This window comes from Juglans microcarpa x Juglans regia, chromosome 2D, assembly GCF_004785595.1.
Source record: "Juglans microcarpa x Juglans regia isolate MS1-56 chromosome 2D, Jm3101_v1.0, whole genome shotgun sequence".
Classification (NCBI taxonomy): domain Eukaryota; kingdom Viridiplantae; phylum Streptophyta; class Magnoliopsida; order Fagales; family Juglandaceae; genus Juglans; species Juglans microcarpa x Juglans regia.
This window is the reverse complement of record NC_054596.1, coordinates 2,899,148-2,919,136: the sequence shown is the minus strand read 5'-3', so window position 1 is coordinate 2,919,136 and position 19,989 is coordinate 2,899,148. Positions and strand designations below refer to the sequence as shown.

The following is a 19,989-nucleotide window of genomic DNA, read 5'->3' as shown; positions in this document are numbered from 1 at the left end:
ACGACTTGAATACTTGTTTCAAGTTTCATGGCATGGGTTCAATGGTGGAGGAAGACACCGACAGCAACACACGGATGCAGAGGAAAGAGAGAGAGTTGTGGGGAGATGGAAGTGGACGAGACGCAACGGCAGCAGCGAGAGGTGGACGACAACACAGAGGAGGTGCGGCGGCGTGCATATTCTCTGCAGTAGAAAGAAGAAATAAGAAAAAAGAAAAAAGACGGAATAAAGAAGAAAAAAGACAAAAGAAGAAGAAGACGAAATAAGAAAGAAGAAAGCGGAGAGGGGGTGGGGGGTGGTAGGGAACGGCGCATTGAAGAAGAGAGAAATAAGAAGGGGCTCTAGGGTTTCTATCATGGTCAAAACGCATAGCTTAATCAAAAGGGGTTCAGCTCTTACTTGAAATGAGCTAGGCATCAACTTCACACACACACAGTCCAAAAGAAATAAAACACTATAAATCAACTACAAAAAGTCCAAACTCAAAAGACTAAAATAAAATAAACAAAAGACATATTAAAATAAAATACACCATAACCTTAGCAATTAAATAAATAAAACAATATATATAGAAATATTACGAGTATTGTGACGAGCTCATAACGAATCAAATCGAGTTTATACGAATTTTGTTCACAAGCTAACACCGAGTCGAGATTACCGAATTTAACTCGTTTAATATTCGAACCAATATTAGTGATCACAAACAACTCATTTATCAAATGAACCGAATCCGAATCGAGTTTATACGAGTCGAGCCTAAGCTGATCACGAGCAACTCTATTCGTTTGCAGCCCTAAATGCAAGAGAATCTCGAGATGGTTTCCTTCATGTTATTACATAAATGATGGGTAATGCTATTACATTGGAGGGTGTATTTTAAGTGTATTTTTTTAAATAAAATAAAATTTATTATTCTCATATTTATTCATTTAAAAAAAAATATGTGAGACTTATCCTAACTACAAATATTATTTAATTTAAAAGATTATACATAATTAAAAATTATAATTTACATAAATAATTTGAATATATAATATTTATGAGAATATCAAGATATTTATTTTCTCAAAACGTTTCACTGAGGAAGAGGATGAGCTATCTCCTTAACTCAACAGAGTAGAATGTTGGTATTACATAATTAGAAGGTGGATCCTTTCGACTGTTTATCAAGAGAATACATGTAGGAACAGTAGTTAAGGATATACTATCAATAATAAGATTAGCCGTTGCCTATTGAGCAATTGAATGCGTATAAACATCTTCAATAATTGGTGAAATTTGTCAATTTATTGTGATGTCAGCATGTTCGATGGTTGTTGTGACCAGAAGATCATCTCCTTCTAAAATGATTGATTTGAGATTGAGAGAAATTGCATCTTGTACTGCAGTAGCTTCACCTACCTATATATGGATTGGTTTTCCTTCTGAATTGCGTCAAACAGCTGCTATTATCATGAAAGTATCATTCATAGTTGCATCAAAGATTAAACTGTAGAGGTTGATTGGGGAATGGGTTCAGTTTATCCCATTTCCTATCCGTATGTAGCCCAAGTAAGAACTTGTGTGCCGTGGGTTGTTGTACTAATCTCCCTGGAAGTTTAGGTTCTATAGATGAGTTATAAGAGTTATGCTGTGAGGTATATATATATATAAATATATATTTATATATATATATATATATTTGATAACACTATCTCCCTTATCTCACATTTTATATTGATATTCATGAAGAAAAATGCTATGTAGCTCGCTCAAGTGTACCACTCAAAATTATTGATAGTGCATTTAGTTTTAAAATTTTATTTTATCTTATTAATACGTGTAGTTTATTTTTTTCTTAAGGGCGGAAATAAACAAAAAGATTGGAGGTATCACTAGCAAGTGGTTGAAACGTTTACATTCTTGATATCATATCACATGATATTAGGAATTTCATATTTTTACATTGCACGATGTTAGTACAAAATTAGGAATTTCATATTTTTACATTGCACGATGTTAGTACAAAATTAATAAATGATATTTACAATTATAGATTGTATAAGTGCTGCATAATTATTTTAGAAAAAGTGAGTAAATATAAAATTTCTAATTAATTTTTTAATAAGAAATCATTTTTTCTTCAAAATAGTTATGTAATATTTATACATTCCCCGTCTTTACGTAACATTATTCTTTTTGAGTTTTTTTTCCTTTTTTTTTTTTTTTGTTATTGGATACCAATACTTAGAGCACTTCCAATGGATACTTTATGATACATTTTTCTTTAAAATATAAAGAAATTCTCTTAAAGTACCCTCCAATGGATCATGTATTTCATCATTTATTTTACATTTTGCTACAATAACATACTAGATGTGGATGAAACTATTCATCATTTTAAACTTTTTAAATTGGTTTCTTTCTCTTGCTATTTGATTTTCTTCATTTATTCAGAAGTTATTTATTTTCATTTCAAATCCTCATCTCATTCCCATACTTTCTTTTTTGTTGAGCGTGAGAGACAAAATCTAAAGCTAAATTAATCTCTTGTTTTCATTATGTAATCTCTTCTTTTTATTTTTTGAATTTATTTATATTTTAATTTAATTTATAAATTTGAATTAATTTAACATAGAATATAATTATATGACATTACATATAGATAAATATTATAAATATCAAAAGATTTGATGATATTATTAATAGTTAGAAAAAATATTTGAAATAAGTAAAAAGATATTAAAAATTATAATATTTTAATAATATAAAATAAATAAATAAACTGATATATATAGTATATTGTAAAAATTAATATATAAAATAAAAAAAGTAAATTTTAATTATGTATTTTAAAAGATAAGACCAAGAACCATTAGAATTACTCTGCACCATTCGTGGCAGTTCTCTCTGTCTCTCTGGGCTGGGCACTGTGAGTCTGTGATTTACAGGGGAATACGCAAATCCTTTTGATTGCCCTTTATTCTCATTTCTCCGTCTCTTTCTGATTGGAACTTTACTCCCACCGTCGGTGTTTCTTTCAATTTCCCATTTATATGTCAATACCCCTCTTAAGAATCTCTCCCCCTTCCCTTTCCCTTTTCTATAATTGCCCATTTCTGAGCTCACTTCCATTTTCTTCCTCATGTTTTCTCACTCCTTTGGCTTCTTTTACCTTGAATTTCATCTGGGTGCCTCTCATTTTTTCTGTTTTTGCCCTAAATCTCTAGGGTTTTGTTTTTTTAACCTCTGTTCGCAACTTTGATTCTCACATATTTTTCATCTCTCAGGCCTCATTTCCCTTCAATCTCATTTGGCTAGTTCTCATTCCCTCTATTCTTGCACGAAATCTCAAGGATTTCCGCTTGTTACATTTCCTTTCTTGGGTTATCTCGAGATCCCAATTTTGGTTCTTGGGTTGTGCTCCTTTCTCTTCGATTCACCCTTCTTCTTTCCGAATCTCGATTCCAATTACAATGTCACAAGGCTATGCTATAGAGCTTTACTTCGATCCCGCCCTCGAAAACCAGGTCTTGAAGGCCTGGAACGTGCTCGCTCGTCGCCAAATCAGCACGCAACTCATCGAAATTGAATCCCGTCCACATATCACCCTCTTCTCCAGCCCCTCTATCGATCCGCCGATGCTCGAAAACGTTGTCAAGAGCTTTGCTTCAAAGCAAGAATCTTTGCCTCTATCGTTCTCTTCAATTGGGAGTCTTCCCGATGAAAACAACGTGCTTTTTCTTTCGCCTACGCCCTCGTTGTCGCTTCTCCAGTTCCAGGCGCAATTGTGCGATACAATGAAGAGGGAAGGGATAGAAATAACGGATGGGTATAGACAAGACTCGTGGATTCCTTATTGCGCGGTTGCTCAGCAAGTGCCGAAGACTCGGATGGCCGAGGCATTTTGCGTATTGCGGGACTTGAAGATGCCGGTTACTGGGTATGCTATGGATATAGGGTTGGTGGAGTTTTCTCCGGTGCGCGAACTGTTCTCCTTTGTGCTCGGCAATTCGGTAGAAGCATGAAGTTTCAGGGCTGTTTTTATGTGTTACTCTTTTTTTTCTCCCTTATGATTGTGGTGCCTTTGGTGTTACTGTAGATTGATAATATGTGCTATTCAGAGCATAGTCACAAGATTTGCAGTTTATGTTTTTGAATATGACCCTTCCATCTTACTTGCTTTTAGATTGATAATTCATTCTGCTTATATTGAGAACATCATTGGAAATTCTCTTTGGGAGATAAGAAGATTGTCTTCTTTTGCGTCCATTCCATATGTGGAAGTTGGCTTTTCTCTTGGGCCATTGGAAATAGTAGTTGACTAAAACTTTTATCTTACACATTGGAAGAGAGTGAAAAGAACAGAAAGCCTAGTGCTCCAATGTTATTTTCACGAAATCTAGGATCTTGTACGGTTATTCTTGAATTTAGTTTGCTTCGTGCCTTTTGGTGCTCAAATCTTTGTGTCGGTCATTAGTTTTCCTCTCAGTCATTGACTCATTTATCTCCACGTTTAGGCATCTTGCAGTTCTTGACTGCAAATGTATTGCCTATTGGAGTGTTTTATTAAAGAAATGAGCCCCCAAACTTACAACTAGTTGCATCTCTGCAGATTTTTGGTCTGGCATTGATGTTTTTTTATTGCACCGAAGTCCCTACCTTTTCTCTCTTGTTCAGCTCTATGAATGTTGAAATCCCTTATTTGGGTTTGGTTCTCTTCGATCCTGTTTTGCCATTTCAAGGTTTATGTTCATATTTTTTTTTTTTTTTGACAAGTAAATGTTCATATTTGGATGGATTGTATGCTTTGCACCCCAGCTTGTCCGCTTTATAATCATCAATTTCCTTTATTCTTTTGGCGATCCCTTATATATGGCATGCACACTTAGGTGTCTCATCTCCTTGATATATTTTTTGGGCTTTTCTTGATAAGATTTTATGTTACTTGTTCCAGAAAGGGGAGAAAAAGTAACGTATTATTACTACAATCCCCGTTTGCCGTGTCCATATTATATTGAGGGAGGAAGCTATCCTATGGGACTACAAGATTGAAGTTCTTTTTTACCTACAAAAGGGGACTTTTGTTAAGCCAGTTCATGTGTACTTGAGTCAGGCTTTGCCTGGATAATGGAGAGGATGTTGGATAGTGGGCAGGTAGATTTGCCTGAGTGTGGTTGATGGATTTGATGGTGGGCAGACTTAACCCCAGATTAAAGCTTGAGTGCGGTTATGATAAATTGTTTATTATATTTTACGTAAGAATTTGAAAAAATTATAATAATTACATGTGATTGGATGACTTGTTTCTTATTTGGGTGAAAGCCAAGAGTTCAATCAACTTTCTAAGGAGGTTCCATTTGGATCAGAACCTTCTTTAACGTCTATATCTTAACAGACATCCAGCCTCCTGGACCTTGTTTTTGTTTCGTGGAATGGGAAATTTCGTAGGTACGAATATGGTCGTTCTGAACGAATCTCCTTGGTATGAAAGCTGATTGGGTCGATGATTGTTTTGTGGGGTTCTAATGCTGCGGGGAAGCCATTGTAGGGTTGGTTGGGGAGAGAGAGAGAGAGAGAGAGAGAGAGTTGGCACTGAAGTAGGAATTGAATTGATCGATATGTCCACCGCCAGATTGCACAGTTAATGAAAGAAGTCATGGTTTCAGATTTATTTTTCTTTCTCTGTTATTTATTTTTATTATATATATACACACACATATATCTGGCTTGAATGAATCCTTCAATTTGTTGTCTTCTTCTGTTTAGCTTTGTGCCCTCTTTAGGAGCTTGTTTAGGTAAAAAAAAGTTTGAAAATATGGAATTCACAAAAAATAAATAAATAAATAAATAAAATAAAATTAACGATGGATCTCACACAATCTTCTTAAATTTTATTATTAAAAAATTATTATTTTTACTTAAATCTCATGTCTATTTAGTTAACAAAAATATATATATATATAAGTTTTACATTTCTGCACGTCACTTAAAAATATGTAAATTTATTTTTTTATCATTTCATAAAATATGAGGATAAATAAATAAAATTACATATTTTTTAAATAATATATAAAATACGAAATTTCTGTATATCACAGCTCAACAAAGAATGCAAGTCGTCTACACTTACCTTCAGACTGCATTTTATATCCGTGAGCATGGGATGAAAATGATATAATTAATTCTAGATAGATATGCTTTGGGATCTGCAAACGTAAACATCAAAATGGTGATGCTGCTCGTGTTGCTACTTATTATCAATCATTATTCTCACCTGCATCTTGATTCTCCCATTTTAAAGCCTCCGTACATCAAATACATTTGGTTTTCTCTGCCACGGTACTGTTGCCAACAAGTTTATTAGATTCAAATGCCCGAATAAACAAAAACGGGAACATTATTTTGACAAAAAATATCTATATGTATGTATGTATTTGTATGCTATGATGTATAATATATATATAAATTACGCTCTAACTGGCCTGGTTAATTAATAGTTCCAACCCTTCATCAAGAAATCAAGTCAACCCTGCCTCCTTTCTCAAAACTGCCATAAAAAGTTCACTCCAGGTGTCAACGGGGCCTGGCATGCACCAATGAACACAGTCGTTGTAGCCTTCTCTCCATTTGTTGCCCCAGTGTTCTCCTGGGTGTCCATCCGGTCTCATCAGCATTGCCCTTGTAACATCCACAACTCCAAACCTCTTCCCTTGCTTTTTCCCCACTTTTTTTGCTCTTTCGTACTCTTCTACCTGAACGTTTCTCACTTGCCAATCAAAACTACTCCCCAAGTCTATCTCCTTTTCGCCGAAAGGAGCTGTCCTGTTGCAGTTTCCTCCCGTGTTCCAAACCCCATTAGCAAAGTGAGCTGGTGCAAATGTCCTCAACAATGTCACCAGGTGAGCGCTGCAGTTCTTGCATTCATTTATGTAGTTAAACGCAGCTCGAATGGCCATTCTCAAAGCAAAGTCTACAGTGAGGCCAGTTACATTTGGTTCATTGCAATAAACGCATCCTCTAATGTTCTCCCCTTCGTGGAGATACATTAATCGGAAGAACCAGTGCCCAGCCGAGATGATCGCGTAGTCTATATCTGGAAGGTACTTGGCCCACTTGATGTCAACCTTGTCCATCTGCACGTCGAAAACGCCGGATGCTGTACCATTTATCATCCTTTCCTCGCCGGCTACGAGGAATTTGCTCCAAAGGACCATGAGGGTGAAGTCATGGCGTGGAAAGTACCATGTCCGGAACCTGTCTTCTGAATCCTTGTAAACATCTTTTGGGATTTCCTCCTGCAACATCAGTGAGTTTATACTGCCTTTCATTAGATAATTTAATTGTCTTCACTCACAGACAACATTGCTTTATGAAAATTTGATTTCCTTTCAAAATTGGTTTTGGTTTTGATTGTCATGATCACAGAAGATCACGTGGATCTGTCATACAAAACTCTCATGCAATGCGTGGCAAACTGCACGTACGTCAGAAATTAAAATTTTAATATAAAAATTAAAAATTGAATAAAATCTTATTATAATATTATTTTTTTAAAAAAAATTAAATTAATTATTAAATTTTCAATTTAAAAAAATTGTAATAATTATGAGAGATGATGTCTAACTCAACTATATATACAAGGCAATTCTCATTTTTCTTAAAGAATTGATTGCTGGACGTACTTGAACGGCCCATACATGTGCCTACGTTGTTACTAGTTTTGTGGTCATCATCAATGTTCTGTCAGCAGACAGGAATACCAATCTTCGATGCTACTACGTTGTCGTTTTCTATTTTTCTTCGGGGAAAAAACCGATTTAGATATAAATTGGCCGTCTAAATCGACTATATAATTACAAGATAGATTTCAAAGTGTAACAGCCCGAGAATTTAGATTATTCCTGGCTTGGCGAGACTATCGCTAAACTTATTACACATGATGAAAGAAAAAAAGACCGAAACTTTAGGTCATTTGTGACTTAGCTTTTGCCATATTCGTCAAATTATAATTCATTAACCTACATTAAGTACTGAACAGCTCAGATAAAAAAGAATGCCAGATGGGAGTAATATATATTTATATATATATATATATGGAAAAATTCTATATATTATATTATCATCCTATTTTCATCCCACTAAATATAATGTGACACATTTATCACCATTAAATAATCATTTATTGCATACTTCTTTATTATCTAATAGTAATGAATGTGTCACATACCACTTAGTGTGATCAAAATAGGATGAGAATATAGTGTATAACATTATTTATATATATGCCAACTGCCATGCAGTACTTCCATTTATAAGTAAAATTCTTTCCATGCAAAAGGTATATATATAATGCAAACTCCTTAAGATAATAAAGCAAAATTCTTTCCTTATAAGCACAGCAATTATTCAGAAAAATAGAGAATATTAAGCACATTCGCTGATCAGTAGTACTAGATCAGCAAGCAAAGAATATATATTGAAATTATTAAAAAGGGCAACCTTGCTGCAAGCACTGCATCTCCTGCTTATAACTCTAAAAAGCCTAATCATGTAACATGTAATTATAAAAATGTGGTTTTTCATGCCAATATTAACAAACGCAAATGTCTTTTGCAAAAACATGATTCTTGACATGAAAAAACAATGTTGTTTGGATCACTCGTGTCGGATGAACCTCCAGTACCCTCGTGTCTTCTCAAATTAAATTAATTAAGATATAATTTTTGCTAAAATAATAATGATAATAATAAAGTTTAATTGTTTAACTGACCTGTGACAAGAGGCATAGAAGGGATTCGAAATGATTTCGGGCAACCGAGTCACCGATGAATGCCATTTTCTTTTGTTGCACAATTTGCAGAAAGGTCTTGGCATCAATCCTTGGGAGCTCGCATTCGTCAGGTTTCCATCTCCAATTGAGAAAATCCCTGTCTTTCCTCCCATGCTTAAAACAGTTCTTTGACTCTGGAATTGTTGCACAGCTTGAATTGGTATACAAATGCTCTCTTGATTCTCGTACCCAGTGACCCTTAAACAAGTCACACTTAATCTCTTTCTCTATAAAATAAAAAACATGTTCAGAAAAAATACAGACAAATTCAGCACAATGCAATTAGGAAAAAAGGGTTATTCAAGAATTTACTCTTCTGATCGGGGTGTTGATCATGTTCTTGGAAAAAAGAATTATTCAAGAATTTACTCTTCTGATCGGGGTGTTGATCATGTTCTTGGAATTGTTTTTCGACAGAATCATGGCCTTGCATGAGTTGTTCTGGGACAGAATCAAGGCCCTGGGGTTGTTCTTTAGTGAGTTGTTCTGGGACAGAATCAAGGCCCTGGGGTTGTTCTTTAGTGAGTTGTTCTGGGACAGAATCAAGGCCCTGGGGTTGTTCATGTCTAAAGAAAGAATCAAGGCCTTCTTTGGATATGATAGCCAAAGGGTTTGGAGAATAGAGGAGGAAGATCGTGCTGAAAATGGTGGCTATGAACACACAAGGCAACATGAAAGGTACCAATCTCCCAATGTTGGGGCATCTCTGCCTTTTGCCATACTGATGTTTTTGTTGGAAAAGAGTGCTTAAAGACTTCATGTGATCTAATTCCTCTCCACAACTCACAGAAAGAGAAAAAAAAGAAGGGTTTTGAAGTGAGAGCTTATTTCCTTACAAAAACCGATATAATGAGAGGTGAGTTGTGAAGAATCTGTTGCTTCCTTCATTAGATTATGCTGCTTTCTATTTTATGAGAGATGTCCCTTCCTCCCCCTCTCCCTCTCCCTCTCCCTCTCCTCCCGTTTTCCGTTTCATTCTTTTTATTTTTTTTGTGAACTGTTAGATGTGGAGGTGCTTTTGTGTGGAAAGTAACTTCGGCCGTGTGATATATAGACAGATGGCGCTGCTTGCTGCAAGCTGATTGCATGTGAGTTTTATAGCTGGGTCTTTGCTAATGAGCCTGATTTCACGGCGCAATCTTTTCGGGTTTGCAAATACTAAGCTGTCATATTGGGCTATCTTTAATGGTTCCCACGACGTTACCTTTCCCACTTACCCATGGCAATGGACCAACCATGTCTACTCTTTATGGAAAGTCCCATATAGTTATTTTGCACACATTATTAGTCCTCCCCTCCCCCTAGCTAAGAAGTTTGAACAATTCAAATACTCTTCAAATGAATTTTGAATAATTGTTATATTCTTTGATTTATTGATAGTCGATTTTGCATCATTTACCAATCGAGCAGATTTCTACTTTCATGATCAAGTTTTTTTTTTTTTTTTTCACAAGTTAAGTTTGGTTCGAATTTAACCTAACAAGCAATCGTAAAGATGAATACATTTGTAACGCTAGTCCGGTATAGTTATTGTGCACACATTATGAGTCCTCCCCCTCCCCTAACTAAGAAGTTTGAACAATTCAGAATTTCGAATAATTGTTATATTCTTTGATTTCTTGATAGCCGTTTATACTTTATATGAACATTTTTAAATAAGATCATTTGATTTCAAAACAAAGTGATAATTTGGCCATTTAATTTCTAGTTTGTGGTCTTTCCTTGGATTGATCTTGGATCCATCGATCAATCTAAGACGAGCTTCTTTCTAGTGTGTTTTGCCATACCCATCCATTCCTATAATTAATCAAATAATTGACTAAATCCAAACAACAACAGAATTTAAAAGGTTTATTTTTTAAAAAATAAAAAATAAAATTCATTGTAGTTTCTGAGAAGACCTTGATCACTAATCAGGGAAGGAAGACTTCGGAGTCAATAGGGATCACTTTTTTAGGCCCTTTTTTCACGTTACTTGTTAGCGATGGAGTAGTGAGAAGAGTTTTCTTAACGTTTAAGATTAAATTTGAACTGAATTGTGATCAATTTAATTCAATCTAATTTTAAATTGAGCCTAACATTCAAACATTTATAAATTTTAACTTAAAACCTCTTTACATGTGGAACCCATGGAATTCATAATTTTTTTTTTAACTCAACCCCTTTTTATATGCGGAATTCGTAACCTTTTTCAACTTTTCAGAAATACAACTAAACTAATCTTAACATCCAAATACATTTAAACTCATCTTATGTGGGTTTCACAAAACTCACTTCACAATCTCAACTCACTATTATTAAAAAAAAATTTAACTCATCTCAATTTAGCTCAACATCTAAACGGGACCTAAAAGTCCATCATGATTTAAATTATTTTAAAATTATAGTTATTTAACACAAAAATTGATGGCATGACCGAAAAGTTCAGCAAAGCCGAATCGAAAACTATATATATAGCAAAGAAGAAGAAATGTCATAGATAAAAGTATTGAAGTGTTTCTAGCTACTAAATATTTACGATTAGGGCTGCAAATTAATAAAACAGGTTGTGAACAATTCTCGTATATACTTGATTCAAAACCGGTTCATTTAATAAATGAAATATTCATAAATATTAATATTCATTCAAATACGAATAAAATTCGTATAAATTCAGCAGTTCAATTTAATCTTTAAACTCGTGAACAAAATACGTATAAACTCGATTCGGTCTGTTGGAACTTGTTTTGAAGCTCGTAACATACATGTGTTATGTTTATTACATATATATATATGTGTGTATATATATCATCTTAATAGTGCAATCATACTTAAAAATAAATTGTCACTAATAAAAACATTAAAAAGAATATAAACTCTCCTAAAAAAAAGAAGAATATCAACTATTAATCAATGCAACGCTTCTAAAAAAATCCATGATGTGATGTGATTATCAAATAACGACCTATTTGGGATTGCGGTAGAACCGTATAAATCTTAAAAAATGTTTAAATAATCTTAAAAGTATTTTAATAAAAAAATTAAGTTGTTTGGGTGTTATATATTAAAATATTTTTTAATTTTAAATAAGTTAAAAAATATTTATTTTTCCTCGTATGCTTTTCCGGATAATGCAGAACATAATTTAAATTTTAAAAACATTGTTAATAGACAAAAATACTTATATAATTCTTAAATAATTACAACTTTCGAAATTTTAAAGATATGTTCATAATTTTTAAAAATTCAAATAATGGTCATTTCTATCTTAGAAAATATTTTTTTAATATGTTTCCAAGCAAACTCAACGTGTTTAGAAATGTTTTAAACATATGGTTACCAAATAGTAAATAACTTTTAGTAGTAAAACTTATTACTTAAGTTGTAAGCTCTAAAGTTATAACTTTTTAATAGTATGTTGCCTAAGTTTGCTCTCTTATATTGGTTGCTCATGTATTTAATTTTTTTAATTAATGATTAAGAAAATGATTTTTAATATATTGATATATTTTTTTATTTTTTTAAAATATTTAAATATATTAAAAAAATATGAAAATAAAAAATAAAAAAATAAATTTGTGCTAGCGGTTCGCCAATTGATTATTGCCGGGTCAGAAATTGGCACCATAATTGCCAAAAATTCAAGGACGCTGATGTTGTTGCCGACATTCTTTCATTTTTATTGTTTTCTTCATTTAAAGAGTCAACTCAAAAGTCTTGATTTTTGCTATTAAAAAAAAAAAAATAGTGTTGGATACTATGGATAGTCGCGCGTCTGCGCCCTTCGGAAAAAACCTCTGATGTGTCGTGCACTTCTAGCCGACCCTACCCATGTAACAATTTTTATTTTATAGCCTTAATTTGTTCACTTATCTTACTTATGCAACACCGTTTTCCTTCATCTTTCAACCTTTAAAAAAAAAAACAAAAGTAATTTTATTATTTGTCGATTATTTGTTTTAAAAGATACTTTAGTCATAAAAAAATTGACAGTAACTTAAATACGTTAGATTATAAAATTATTTTTATTATAAATAAATTTAAATTATTATATAAAATTACATTAATTTATAAATTTATTTTTATAAAATTTCTCTAGGTAATAATTTTTTTTTGTCCTTCGATCAGGGGGATCTGGCCTCGCCACTTTGGGCCTTGGGGGAGAGATATCTCTGGGCCGTGGGGTCTAAGAGGCTTCTTCTTCGGCCTTGGGTCCAATGATATTTGGGGCTATCTGTCGCCCATGGAATGTTTGGACCGATCAAAATATTTCCCAACACGGCTTTGGTTTTAGACGAGAAAAATTGGGCCTCGCTTAAGAGTTATGGTATTTGTTCTCTCTTTAATAATGCGGGAAATTCAAATTGCCTAGCTTATGACATGAAAAACAGCATGTTTGCTTTGTGTCGGCAATGCATGACGTGGATTATATTCACTGTACGATAATTTTTGCATCAAGGGGCCCTATAGTTTTGTATATCATGACTCATTTGGACCGTCTACTGCTTCATCGTTTCGAATTTCTGTAGCTTTCAGATTGATCAAGTGATTGGGTCTTTAATTTGGATCACTTGTCCACATTAATCAAGAAGGGCCCTTAATTAGATTAAAATATTGCACATTCATCGGTCTCTTGAAAAGCTCTAGACTGTTTATACATGCATGCATTTTGTAATTCTGATTGGGCTGGATGTGTGGGTATTAGAATATCAATCACAGGATTTTGTATATTTTTTGAAGACTCTTTGATCTCTTGGAAGTCAAAGAAGTAACAAACTGTTTCAAGATCCTCAGTTGAGGCAGAGTACAGAGCTATGGCTTCCACAACTTGTGAACTCTCATGATTGCTCATCTTATTAAAAGATTTTCAGATAATTCATTCACAGCCTTTGTATTTTGTGATAATAAGGCTATCTTTCACCCTTCACATTGCTGCAAATCATGTTTTCGATGAAAGGACAAAGCATATAGAAATAGACTGTCACATTGTGAGAGAAAAGTTGCAAGCAAAGGTGATCAAGACACTTTATGTTGCTTCCCAACATAATTAAGTGATATTTTTATCAAAGCTCTTGGTTCTCACCAATTTCATTATTTGCTTAACAAGATAAGTATATTAAATATATACACTCCATCTGAGTAATACTACTCATCATCTTAATTTTCATTGAAAAAATCTATTCATTCTCCCAACTCCCATCATTCCATAATGTGGCATTAAATGATAGGTTTATAAGTGAAATGTAATAAATAATTTTCAATCACCTAATGCCACATCATAGGATGAAGGAAAAGATGATGGAAGTTGGGATGATGAGTAGTATTGCTCATTCCCATCATTTTATGATGTGACATTAGCTGATTGTAGACTATTTATTATATTTCACTTATAAACTTATCATCTAATGTCGCATTATGAGATGATAAGAAAATGGAAGATGAATATATGTTTCCTTAGGGCAATGATTAACACATGTAAATATATAATAGCTACCTAGGTAGCCAATTTGATGTAATTCGAGGAGAGAACTAGTATAAAGAATGGAAGAGCTAGCATAAAATTAAAGTCCCACAGTACTCATTATATATATATACACACACACACACACACATGCAAATTAATAAAATGGTGATTTGAAAGTACTAGATATATTATTATACTAAGTTGATGCGTACAGACATGGCCAGGTTAGATGAGCACATGCAGGAGTTCTAGGACATGAGTGCCCTCGCATGTGAGCATGGCAAGCAACCTAGACAAAACCCTTTAATAGATCGAGCTGCAACGTTAAAAAATCTGCCATTTTAGCCTCTGCAACCAGCAGTGGTGGGCTTTGCTAGGTGGGGGGCTGTCATGTTGCACTGCTTGGTTGCTGGGATGCATAAAAATACAATTAAGCCTCCATTGTTTCTTCAACATAATGCATGGGAGAAAAGGACATGCTGTTACTCTTTCTGAAAGGGAATATATATATGAGAAATACTTCTCATCGAGGGATTCTTTCCCCTGCTGTTGCTGAAACCTAACCTAACGGTTGTCCTGATCTCTTATTTAAAAAACCGTGGCCTCCATGAAAGAAAGTTCTTTTCTTTTTCACCCTAAAGTAACAGTGTTGTTAAGACAGAAAAGTCGACATTACAAACTCAGACGGAGCTGTTTCCTTGAATTGATTAGTACTGCCCATGTCTAGACTCTAGGTAAATGTTCTTCTCAAGGAATGTGACACAGGCGATTCCAAAAAACACTTCATGTGCATTTATATATATATAACAGTGAGTTAACTGACTTCGGGGAATGTAAATTAAATGAACTTTCCACTAAACAACCGACCAGCCTCTCATGTGGTGTCAGATGTGGGCTTAAAAACACTTCAACTTATTAAAAACTGACACGTGTAGAATTAATTTTTTTTTATAAATTTTTCTTAAATACAATTAATATTTTATAAGAATATATTAAATGTACATAAGAAAAATTTATAAAAAATTTATTTATCCAAGTTATTGATAAGTTGAAAATTATAAAATTTGAAATGTAAAATTTAAATGTTAAAAGAAAACTAATAAAATAAGTATTATAAGTAAAAGTATAAGTATACGTAGCACTACTCTTTATCATATATATTTAGTTCATAATCATGAAGAACAGTTTTAAGCTTTCAGCTTAAAATTTAATAAATGGATCTTAAGTTTGTAAATATTCAAATAAATTCTACTCAATCGAATTGCAGATTCAACAATATCATGACCAAAAGGATAAAAATATATTTTATCTATGAGAAATGATAGTTACAGTTGTAAGTATGTAAACGTCGTATAATCATTTAAAAAAGATAAATAAATAAGAAATTTATATAAAAAAAATAATTTTTTATTAATGAATTACACTCTTTTTAAAAGAAATTATACAACGTATATAATTTATACATTCAGCGCCTGTACGTAGTATTAATATTCATCTATTATAATATTTATTAAGAAAATTTATGAGACAGCTTGTACTACTGTACGCACAGAGTTTAGGATTTGAGAGATGAGTGGAACTCGAGCCACGCAACCTCGTGCCAAAGAAAGCGCGTCATTGCTCGTGCATGCTCACGCGAAGCAAAGAAATTAAGCATAAGTAATTATGCTGTCGGCGCTAATGAAGCGGTCAAACATGTTTTACATGAAAAAGCTGAAGCAATCAAGCAAATCGATGACAAAAGCTGCATTTTTCCTGATTGCGCAACTCAATAAAACATCATGACCAGACTAGATTAACTTATCAAAAGACCATTGAGGACCTGAGGTGCAGGTAAAAAATAAACATAAAAGTCGCGGGCGACCCAATCATTACGAAGTATCATGTGTTTGTGCTTGGACTTGCTACGAGAGCTTACTTACATACAATCAAACTCAAATTTATTTAAATGTTATAAGTTTATATGCATCTGACTTAACCATACCGCGTAACATGATTATGGCGGTTAATAATATAATCCAAACAAAACCCAAAGAAGAAATCAAGAAGCTTCTTTGTAAGAGGTGAAAAAGGTCTCTCTCTTTTTTGCAGCAATACATGGCGCTTCGGTGCCCAATCAAGAGACAGGAAGAACCTTTTGTGGGGGTTGATCTGTAGCTTGGCTGTACCGTGTTGTCGCTGCCACACTTTCATGACTGCTCACCAGACTAATTCAAGCTGGACATTCTGATCAGCTTTACTTACCTACCTTTAAGCATTAGGTTTACTTCGAATTCTTTCTCTGCTCCTTTTTTCTTTTTTTTTTTTCCTGCCTATCAAACACGGGTACTATTGCCAGTTGATTGGTCTTTACAGTATTCAGTTTTATAAGTATATAATAGACTCGGACCTTCCAATTCTTACTACACACAAAAAGAAAAAAATATATATATATATATTTTATATATAGTGCCTTGTTGTTCTTTATTAGTAGCTCGCTGTGGCAAATGAGACTCGGTGCATTCTCTCTCTCTCTCTCACTCTCTCTCTCTCTCTCTCTCTCTGTGTTGCATCATGCTTTGACCTGAAAGGCTGAAATATCAATTGTCAACTTTTGAGCTCGACTCCATATGAAATCTGGGATTCTGTTTCCACTCTGATCTCGAGGATCCAGATTTCAGAAGATATCATATAAAATTGGAGCTTTCCGTGTTCTCTCCTCCTACTCTCTCTTCAATAATGTCATACCCGTCTCATAACTGAATTTCCCAGTTCCCCCCCAATCCTCAACGCTTCTTTTCCAAAAACTTGCTCTGGGAAGCGATTCTTTTTCAGCTTTGTATCTTGTGAACTTGAATTCCGGGAAAAAGAAATGGTTCCCAACTCTGTTGTCGTCACGATTGAGAAGCCTAGTAACTTCTCTTTACTAAAGGTCAATGGTTCCGATTCATCATTGTTCCGGGATAAACAGAAGGCTGCAAGTCCCAAGCAGTTTTCATGGGTTCTTCTTCTCAAAGCTCACAGATTTCTGACTGGTCTTTCATGGCTAGCCATGGCTTTCAGGGCCATGTTTGCTTCAATTAAGAAACGCATTGCCTTGTCTGATGTAAGTGAGGAAGAACCCAAAAGCAGAGGAAGGTTGTACAGATTTATCAAAGCTTTTCTACTCATTTCAATTCTAGCTTTGGTGTTAGAAGTCGTTGCTCATTTCAAGAAATGGAATCTGCAAATGATACAGCCTTGGGAGGTTCAGGGTCTTGTGCAGTGGTCCTATGTGGCTTGGCTGTCTTTTAGAGTAGACTACATTGCTCCTTTTGTGATATTGCTTTCTAAATTCTGCATTGTGCTATTCTTGATTCAATCTCTCGATCGGCTAGTTCTATGTTTCGGGTGTTTCTGGATCAAGTACAAGAAGTTGAAACCCAAAATAGAAGGAGAAACTTATGATACCGAGGATTCATCTAGTTTCCCCAAGGTCCTGGTTCAGATTCCCATGTGCAATGAGAGAGAGGTAAAGGTTCGGAGCGAGCTAGTCTCTCTCTTTCTTCTGTGTATTGGTGCATGCTTTTTTGTATATTTTGGATCTTTCTGAGATTTAATTATTTGTTCCTGCATCAGCTTGTATATATGAAATTTGACTCATTTCACAGTGCTATTAGCAATCAAATTCAGGACACGAAATTTTTTTTTTATCGCTTGTTGTACTCTGTTTCTTATTCTGGTACTGAATTTGTAATGTTTGATTAAGGTGTATGCGCAATCAATTGCTGCTGCCTGTGAGCTCGATTGGCCGATGGACCGACTTTTAATTCAAGTCCTAGACGATTCAGATGACGGAAATCTACAGCTTCTGATAAAAAACGAAGTCTCCTCTTGGCACGAGAAAGGGATCAACATCGTATACAGACATAGACTCATCAGAACAGGCTACAAAGCTGGCAATCTAAAATTAGCCATGGCCTGTGACTATGTCAAAGATTATGAATATGTTGCAATTCTCGATGCAGATTTCCAGCCCAATCCTGATTTCCTTAAACTGACAATTCCTCACTTCAAGGTAATAGAAGCCAAATGAAAATACAAGATTTCCTTTTGGTACTCTTTTCACGATAGTTACTCGAAGGATGATGTGATTTTTTTTACAGGGAAATCCTGAGCTGGGTCTTGTCCAGGCTCGCTGGTCATTTGTGAACAAGGATGAGAATCTGCTTACAAGGCTCCAAAACATCAATCTCTGCTTCCATTTTGAGGTGGAACAGCAGGTGAATGGTGTTTTTCTCAATTTCTTTGGATTTAACGGAACGGCAGGTGTTTGGAGAATCAAGGCTCTGGAGGAATCAGGAGGCTGGCTGGAGAGAACCACTGTCGAGGATATGGACATTGCGGTTCGAGCGCACTTGAATGGATGGAAATTCATGTTCCTCAATGATGTCAAAGTTCTGTGTGAATTGCCGGAGTCTTATGAAGCTTACAAGAAACAACAGCATCGCTGGCACTCGGGTCCCATGCAGCTCTTCCGCATGTGCTTTCCTGCTATCATAACTTCCAAGGTTTTGACCTTTTAGTCTGTCTATTTTGAACTGAGAATTGTGAATAGATTTTTTGAACTTTGGGTTTATCTTTGTGCAGATATCGATGTGGAAGAAAGCCAACTTGATATTTCTTTTCTTTCTGCTAAGGAAACTTATACTTCCCTTTTACTCATTCACATTGTTCTGTATCATACTTCCATTGACCATGTTCATACCTGAGGCTGAAGTGCCTATTTGGGTAATCTGTTATGTCCCAATTTTCATGTCTCTTTTGAACATTCTCCCAGCACCCAAATCTTTCCCTTTCTTGGTTCCATACCTACTGTTTGAGAACACAATGTCAGTTACAAAATTCAATGCCATGGTCTCTGGGCTGTTTCAGCTAGGAAGCTCTTACGAGTGGGTAGTGACCAAGAAGACAGGTAGATCATCTGAATCAGATTTGTTGGCATTTGCCGAGAGGGAATCCAAGTCTTCGGGTGAAGAGAAGATCCTTAGGAGGCATTCTGAATCTGGTTTAGAATTGTTGAGCAAACTTAAGGAGCAAAACGTCCCTTCTGTGAAGAAGAGAAATAAGCTCTACAGGAAGGAACTTGCGCTTGCTTTTCTTCTACTCACTGCATCTGTCAGGAGCCTCTTATCGGCACATGGAGTTCATTTCTATTTCTTGCTGTTCCAAGGGTTGTCTTTCCTTGTTGTGGGCTTGGATTTAATTGGAGAGCAGCTGAGCTGAAATGGAAATATATTGAATATACTGAAATTAAAGAGCAAAAATGGAAATTCCCATATATTTATTGTTGCAGTTGTTTATTATTCTTATTATGCTTAAAGACTTCTGCTTTACAGACCTCCGAAAGGAATTTGTTGGCTTTCATGATGAAAGAAGAGCTGTTGGGATGTGAAAGACTATAAACTGATAAAGTAATTCGTTTAAATTGAGAGAAAATGACGATCTAGAAAACGAGTGAGATAGAATCATGGCAGTGAAAGATGCATATCCTAAAAGGATAAAATGATCAGGAAAATAGATTCAAACAGTCTAGAGATTAGTCTGGACTCTTTTCTGCATGAAAAAATTTCACTGCACTAAACCCAGGACCATTATCTCGCAAGTTGCAAGAGGAAAGAATGAAATGATCCTGCTATTAGTTAAATAAAAGTAGAACAAGCCCTAAACCAAATGCCTTATCTTTGTATTCACAAACAAGGCAAGTCAAAAA

At 34.6% G+C, this 19,989-nt stretch overlaps 3 protein-coding genes across 5 annotated transcripts; 2 read left to right on the top strand and 1 right to left on the bottom strand.

The window, feature by feature from the left end:
• Positions 1-2,875: 2,875 nt before the first annotated feature.
• LOC121251008 lies at positions 2,876-4,142 on the top strand. The gene has a single exon (XM_041150292.1). It carries the CDS (start codon positions 3,459-3,461, stop codon positions 4,008-4,010), a length of 552 nt encoding a protein of 183 aa, XP_041006226.1. The 5' UTR covers positions 2,876-3,458; the 3' UTR covers positions 4,011-4,142.
• Positions 4,143-6,310: 2,168 nt separating this feature from the next.
• LOC121251007 (protein ALTERED XYLOGLUCAN 4-like) lies at positions 6,311-10,077 on the bottom strand. Of its 3 annotated transcripts, XM_041150290.1 has the most exons (4): positions 9,318-10,072; positions 9,128-9,275; positions 8,756-9,042; positions 6,311-7,280 (listed from the first exon to the last, which is right to left on the bottom strand). In XM_041150290.1, the coding sequence occupies exons 1-4, from the start codon at positions 9,573-9,575 to the stop codon at positions 6,504-6,506; spliced, it is 1,470 nt and encodes a 489-aa protein (XP_041006224.1). In that variant the 5' UTR covers positions 9,576-10,072; the 3' UTR covers positions 6,311-6,503. The 3 variants fall into 3 exon arrangements, with proteins under 3 accessions (XP_041006224.1, XP_041006225.1, XP_041006222.1); XM_041150291.1 differs by having other exon boundaries at positions 9,185-10,077; XM_041150288.1 differs by having other exon boundaries at positions 9,128-10,073.
• A 6,378-nt stretch (positions 10,078-16,455) lies between these two features.
• LOC121251003 (xyloglucan glycosyltransferase 4-like) lies at positions 16,456-19,609 on the top strand. The gene is made up of 4 exons (XM_041150281.1): positions 16,456-17,748; positions 17,986-18,294; positions 18,383-18,787; positions 18,867-19,609. The coding sequence occupies exons 1-4, from the start codon at positions 17,110-17,112 to the stop codon at positions 19,500-19,502; spliced, it is 1,989 nt and encodes a 662-aa protein (XP_041006215.1). The 5' UTR covers positions 16,456-17,109; the 3' UTR covers positions 19,503-19,609.
• Positions 19,610-19,989: the final 380 nt, after the last annotated feature.